This window comes from Anas acuta, chromosome 1 (genome assembly GCF_963932015.1).
Source record: "Anas acuta chromosome 1, bAnaAcu1.1, whole genome shotgun sequence".
NCBI classification, from domain to species: domain Eukaryota; kingdom Metazoa; phylum Chordata; class Aves; order Anseriformes; family Anatidae; genus Anas; species Anas acuta.
The window spans coordinates 21,795,642-21,802,372 of NC_088979.1; the positions used below are offsets into that span (position 1 = coordinate 21,795,642).

At 59.7% G+C, this 6,731-nt stretch overlaps 1 protein-coding gene across 2 annotated transcripts; it reads right to left on the reverse strand.

Annotated features, from left to right (window-relative positions):
* Window positions 1–219: 219 nt before the first annotated feature.
* On the reverse strand, window positions 220–4,380 carry CDX2 (caudal type homeobox 2). Of its 2 annotated transcripts, XM_068672231.1 has the most exons (3): window positions 3,616–4,372; window positions 1,229–1,374; window positions 220–635 (listed from the first exon to the last, which is right to left on the reverse strand). In XM_068672231.1, the coding sequence occupies exons 1-3, from the start codon at window positions 4,103–4,105 to the stop codon at window positions 468–470; spliced, it is 804 nt and encodes a 267-aa protein (XP_068528332.1). In that variant the 5' UTR covers window positions 4,106–4,372; the 3' UTR covers window positions 220–467. The 2 variants fall into 2 exon arrangements, with proteins under 2 accessions (XP_068528332.1, XP_068528339.1); XM_068672238.1 differs by lacking the exons at window positions 220–635; window positions 1,229–1,374 and adding an exon at window positions 1,620–2,345 and having other exon boundaries at window positions 3,616–4,380.
* Window positions 4,381–6,731: the final 2,351 nt, after the last annotated feature.

The following is a 6,731-nucleotide window of genomic DNA, read 5'->3' on the forward strand; positions in this document are numbered from 1 at the left end:
AGAAAAAATAAAATAAAATAAAATATAAAATAAAAAAATGTGCTTTAATTTTTTTTTTCTTCCTGTTAAAATTCATCGTTAACCCGACAACATTGTGAAAACCTTGCGGATCCCTGAGATTCACGGGGGGCAGGCAGGCAGGCAGCGCCCGCGCCCCCCCCCCCTTTTTATCTAACAAACTCCAGGGTAAAAACAATAAAAAAAGAAGGAAAACCGAAAACCATAATAATATTAATAATAATAAAGCCACCGCCACGATTCCCCCGGACGACGAGACACGCACACTGTACACTCTGTACAAAAGGCCGGCCCCGCGGGGCGGTGTAGTGCATAGGCGGGGGGGGGGCCGCTCCCACCGTGCCACCGAGACCCCCCCCGGCCCCGGCACGGCCCGGCCCGGCTCGGCCCGGCCCCGCTGCGGCCATGCCCTCCAGCAGTCCCTGAGCTGCGGCCCCCCCCGGCCGCTGTCACTGGGGGGCGGCGGGACCCAGCCCGGCGGCTGCTGCCCCCCCTGCGGGACCCTGCAGAGGGGCGCCGGGGCTGAGCGGCTCCGCACCGCCGGGCTGCGCCTGCTGCAGCTTCTTCTTGTTGATCTTCCTCTCCTTCGCCCGCCGGTTCTGGAACCAGATTTTCACCTGCCGGGGGAAGAGAGGGCAGTTAGGGGGGTGTCGCCTGCGGCTGTCCCCCCCCCACCACGGGAATCCGTAATGGGAGAGGCGCCGGGAGCCTCCTTGCGCATCCCAGTGTGCGCATCCCTGGTAGCGCGCATCCTTGCCCCAAGCATCCCTCCCCCGAGCATCCCTGCACTTAAGCCTCTCTGTCCCGAGCATCTATGCCCCGAGCATCCCTGCATCCCGATGTGCGCATCCCGTCCCTGTGCATCCCGACCCTACACATGCTGACCTTACACATCCCAACCCTACACTTGCCGACCCTACACATCCCAACCGTATACATCTCGACCCTACACGTCCCGACCCTACACGTCCCGACCCTACACGTCCTAACCCTATTAGTCCCGACACTACACGTCCCAACCCCATACATCCCAACCCCATACATCCCAACCCCATACATCCCAACCCTACACATCCCGACCCTACACATCCCGACCCTACACAACCCAACCCTACACAACCCAACCCTACACATTCCGACGCGTGCATCCTGTCCCTGCCCCACAAATCCCAACCCCACACACCCCGACCCCACACTCTGGAGCACACACCTGCCTCTCCGACAGCCCCAGGCTGGAGGCCAGCTCCGCTTTCCTCCGGATGGTGATGTAACGGCTGTAGTGGAACTCCTTCTCCAGCTCCAGCCGCTGGTGGTCGGTGTAGACGACGCGGTACTTGTCTTTCGTCCTGGTTTTAACTGCGGGGAACAAAGCCCGGGTTGGGAAAGCAAAAGCAAAAGCAGCGCGGAGCTGCGCGGCAGCCGCCGCAGGGTGGCTCCCGGAGGGCGCAGGGCGAGCAGGATGAGGCCACCCCGGCTCCCTGCCCGCCTCTCCCTGCACCGGGCTCCCCTGAGAACAGCAAACAGAGGGGAGAGCAGCGGTTAAACCGTCCCTCAGACCTTGGGCACGTGTTGCAAAAGCTGCGGGAATGTCAGTTGCGACAGCGACATGGGCGCGGGCCCTCCGCCACCACCCCCACCCTGCGCTCCGGTGCGCTCCCGGGCGTTTTGCTGGGGACAAATTTATTGTGCGCTTTTGGCCGCCTTGGGGTTTGCTTTGCGTTCCCCATTGGGGACGGGCTTAGGAGGAGAGGGAAAAGAAAAAAGGAAAAAAATGAAAAAAAGGGGGAATAGAGGAAGAAGGAGGGAAAATTTGAAAAAAAAATGGGGGAAAAGAAAGGAAAAACTATGGGGAAAAAAGGAAAAATCGGAGAAAAATTGAAAAGGGAGGATAAAGGGGAAAAAAAAAAAAAGGAAAAGGGGAAAAGAAAGGAAAATCCTGCTGAGGGCCCGGCGGCTCGGAGCCCAGCCCGGAGCAGCCCCCGGGCTCCTGCCCGGCTCCGCCGCCCCTCGCCCCGCCGCCGGCGTCGGGCAGGGCCCGAGGGGGCTCCGCGGTGCCCCCGGGAGGGCTCCGTGCGGTTACAGCCCCCCAAATTGAACAAAACCAAGTCCGAAGGCGAATTTCGGCGAGTGGCCGGCGAGTATATGCATGGCTGCATGGAGTGACCTCCTTTCTTGGGCTCGTTTCTGGTTGAGCTGGTTGGAGCCCCGGCCCTTCTCCTCCTTCCCCAGAGATCTGAGGCGCGGGGAGTTTCTGCCCCCTAGGTGCTTAATGGCTGGCAGGCTGACTTTGTTCAGGTAAACTCTCTGCAAACCACAACAAAAGCACCCTGTAAAGATACAAGCCTGATCAGAGAAAACTCCCCAGAGCCAGTGAATAGGGAACACAATCCCAAACAATGCGGGACAAGGAGATCTTATCAAAGACAAAAAAAAAAAAAAATCCTTCTCAAAGCCTTAATGACAGCCACATTCTGTTTGAATTACCACTACTGAACAAATGGCGGCAGGCGCTTTCATCCCCCCCCCCCCCCAGCCCCAGCCTCGCGCATTAACATAAACACTGGCTCCAAAGGCAGAATTTGAATGGAGCCAAGGGACCGGCCACCACCGAGCAGCCCCGACCTGTGGGAACCCCACGGGCTGCTCTGGGAAGCGCCACGGGCCCCGGGGGAGCTCCTCCAACACCGCCACCGCCACCCGGAGCCAGCGGCGGGGGCACCGGGGCTGCCCCAGAGCCTCGGTGCCCGGGACCCCCCTCCCCGAGCCGTCGGGGAGCCACGCGGAGCTGGGAGAGAGATGCCCCGAAGTCCCTTTTTTGGGTGCTTTTCGGCCGTATATTTATAAATATAAATAAAAAAGAGAGACAAAGGCAGCGGAAGGTGTACATCAAAGCGGGAGGCATGCATCTCCCCGTGGCAGATGTAAAGGGGGGGGGAGAGATATAAAAGAGGGGCTGCGGGGGGATTAACATCACAAGGGAGAGCGGCGCCGGGAGCAGCCTCCCCCGGCCTCCCCCAGGCAGCCTCAGCCGCCGGGGAAACGGGGAGGGGGGGGACACAAAGTGGGGGGGGACGCCCTCGCACCTCCCGGCCCCATTTCGGGGACCGAAGGCACCCGAAATCCCCGCAGGGGTGGCCAGGTCGCGCTAAGGGTTCCTAAAGGGTTAGGCGGCCAGTGAGTCAGAAACAAATGCGGAGCGACACCGGCCGATGATTTATACGCCTGTAATTGGTTATAAAAATCTTTTAAGTGGCTATAAGTGGACGAGCGGAGCGGAGGAGGGAGGAAGAGCGGCGAGTTGCCCTCGGGATGCCGCCCGAGCCCGCTCCCGGAGCTCCGCGACCCCCCGACGGGGCGCACGGGGAGCCCTCGGGGCTCCGCCGCTGCTCTCCGCCGCAGGCCTCGTACCGGGGAGCGCGGAGCTGCTGTCAGCAGCGCTTTTTCCCCCCGGTGGCCAGCAAGAAAACGCCGCCGAGGAGCAGCTCCCGAGCGGGTTTGTGCCGAGGTCCCCCTCCCCGCGCCCCCCGACGGGCGCGGCCCCCCCGCTTCCCCGCCGGGGCGCCCCTTTCCGCGGCTCCCCGGCGGCTCCCCGCTTACCCTGGCTGCTGAGGGGGGGCTGCGCCGGTTTCCTCATCCACTCGCAGAGCCCTCGGCGCTGCCCCCCGGGGGACAGCGGCTCCGGGGCGGCCCCGGCGGCGGCGGCGTTGAGGGGCTGCATGACCCCGGCGGAGCAGTGGGGCGAGGGGCCGGCGTGGTGGTGGGCGTGCGGGTGGTGGTGGTGATATTCGGCGGGGCTGTAGGCCATGGCTGCGGCCGGGGAGCCCCCGTTGAGGCCGTGGACGGCTCCGGCGGCCGGCGGCGCCCCTTGCCCGTAGGCTCCCCAGTCGTCGCGGAGAGGAGCGGCGTAGGGAGCCGGCCAGGCCGTGCCGGGGGACTGGGAGCTGTCGAGGTTCACATGGTAGCCCCCGTAGTCCGCGTACTGGGGGGCGCCCACGAAGTTCTGCGCCGCCAGGTTGAGCCCCCCCGAGTGGCGCACGGGGCCGGGGTACATGGGCCCGTCCTTGTCCAGGAGGTAGCTCACGTACATGCTGGCGGGACCCCGGCGGCGGCTCTCCGCATGCTGCTGGGGCTCTCGGAGCTGCTGGGGCCCGGGGCCGGGCTCCCCCGGGGCGGGGAGGGGGCAGGCGGAGGGGCCGCGGCCCCGCTCTGCCTCGGCGCCGAGCGCTGCTCGCTGCCGGGGCCGGTCCGAAGCCGATGGCCGGCAGCACTTACATGATTAACGATTGTTTACAAGGCCCTATTAGTAATGGCCCAGACACACCAAAGGCAGGTGACGTGGAGAGGCGCTGGGTATATAGCTACTACCCCTAAAAGACGATTTGCATTTAAAAAGATAAGGAGAGGGCAGCGACCTGATCACAGCTAAATATTCAAGCCTTTATTGTTTAAGAGCTTCCTCCTTCCATTGCAACCTGGTGCACTTTAACCTCCAATCACAGGTTCAAAGGATGAAATCAAGAGACTTGCAAAAGACAGAGAGGGAGATCTAAGGGCGAGGGTGGGAATATGGGAACCGTGTATCGCGGCCGATCTGCGGGCAGCGCTTTAACCAGCTCTTCTCGGGGCTGGGGGGCAAGGAAGGGGCGGAGGAGGAGGGAGTTTTCATTAAAAATCCAACAAGCGATTTTTTTTATTTTTTTTTTTATTTCTCGTGGGTTCTTTTAAGCCACCAAACCCCCACCCCCCCGCCGCCGCGGCCTGCTGCTCTTTCTAGGGCGCTGCCCACTCGGTCACGGGCGATGGAGGCGAGGTAAGAGGAGACCCCCCCTCGGAGGGCACAGCCTCTGTCCCCACGCGTGTGTCCCCGCAGCCTCCAAACCCGGCGCTGTCGGGGCCCCGATGCCTTTGGGGGCTCCTTTTCCCTCGCCCCCAGACGGCCTCGACGTGAGCCCCGTGCCCTGTGCTCGAGCAGCACCTCCCGCCCCAAAAAGAGCTCCCCAAAGCCGAGCTGCGGGGCACCCACGGGGGTACCTAAAGAAGAGCTTTGCCCTCTCCCATCTCCCTCGGGAAAGCCGGGGGGGCTGGGGGGGCGATGCCCCCGGGGAAAAAGGCGACCTCCCGTCCTGGCACACTCGTATTTTTTATTTTATTTTTTTATTTCCCACCCCGACGCCTTGGGAACCCTCCCCGGAGAGCGGGCGAGCGGCAGCCGGCTTCCCCGAGCCAGCCAGCCCCCTTTGAAGAGGCGCCCCCCCCCCCCCCACCCTCCCCAACCTCCCCTTTTCTCAGCTCCCCCCGCCGCTTTTATGCTTTAACTTTTCACCCTGAGCCGGGACAATGCCAGAAAACGTTTGCATATTTGCATCTTTTCCCATGACACAGCCAGGGAACCTTTCACCCGCCGAGAAAAGCCTCCCCCCGCTTTCCCAGCACGTCGCACCGGCTTTCCCCGACGGCTCTCCCCGGGCTCCCGGGGGTCTCCGGTGGTCGGTGCCCGGGTGTCCTTGCCCCGTAGCACGGCTACCGTGCGGAAAACGAGGTTGCCTCAAGCTCACGGCCGTGGTTGCGAGCCCACAATCGCGACCCTACAATAACAAGAGCGCAACGCGCGCCAGCAGCCTTCCCCCGAGGTGGTTTCCCTCCCGTTTCCAGCATCGCACCTGGGTGCTGCTGGGGGAACTGGGAGGGGGAGCGGGGCTCGCAGCCCCCGTGCCAAGTTGATGATACCACGAATGGAGGAAGGAAGCATCCAAATGACAAAAATCCGAACATATCGTATCAAAACGCACCAAAGCCCAGAAAAACCCTAAATCGGCCGGGCACGGCCAGCTCGGGGTGCCCCCTCCCCGATCCTCCTCTCCTTGGCTTTTTCCGTGCCCCCCTGCCCGCACCGGCTCCGGGGACGGCGACACTCCCCTTCCTCTGTCCCCCTTCGTTTCGGCTGGGGCAGGATTTTTGTCACCCCCCAAAAAAATCGGGGAGAGGGACACCGCCTCCAGCTGCATCTCTCCACGAGGGTTTTCCCTCTTCAGTCCCCGCGGATTTGGGGACACAAAGGCGACAAGGCTTTGCCGGGGTGGGGGTTCCCGAGCCGGCCCTGGCTGCCGCCCCCTGCTTTGCTGCCACCTTTTTGGGACTTTTTCTGCTCCGGCCAAAGCCCCCGGAGCGGAGCGGGTCCCGTTGGGCAGCTCCGTCCCCGGACACAGGAGCGCAAGAGAGGCCCTGGTCTCTCTCCCCGTGTTTCCTTTATTATTATTATTATTATTATTATTATTATTATTATTATTATTATTATTATTATTATTATTATTATTATTATTATTATTATTATTATTATTATTATTATTATTATTATTATGTTCTGATTTCCCTAGATCCCGAGCGGATAAAAGCCACTCACTACCTCTAAAACCGACAATTGCCCAATCGGAGAGGCCGGTTGGAGGGAAATATCGCCTGGTGTTACTGTGTTTTGGTTTGTTTCTTTATTATTATTTTATTTTATTTTATTTTATTTTATTTTATTTTATTTTATTTTATTTTATTTTATTTTATTTTATTTTATTTTATTTTATTCACTTCATTTCATTTCATTTCATTTCATTTCATTTCATTTCATTTCACTTCACTTTATTTCTTTTCATTCTAGTTTATTTCTTTTCGTTTTATTTCTTTTCGTTTTACTTTATTTCTTTTTCATTTCACATCTTTTC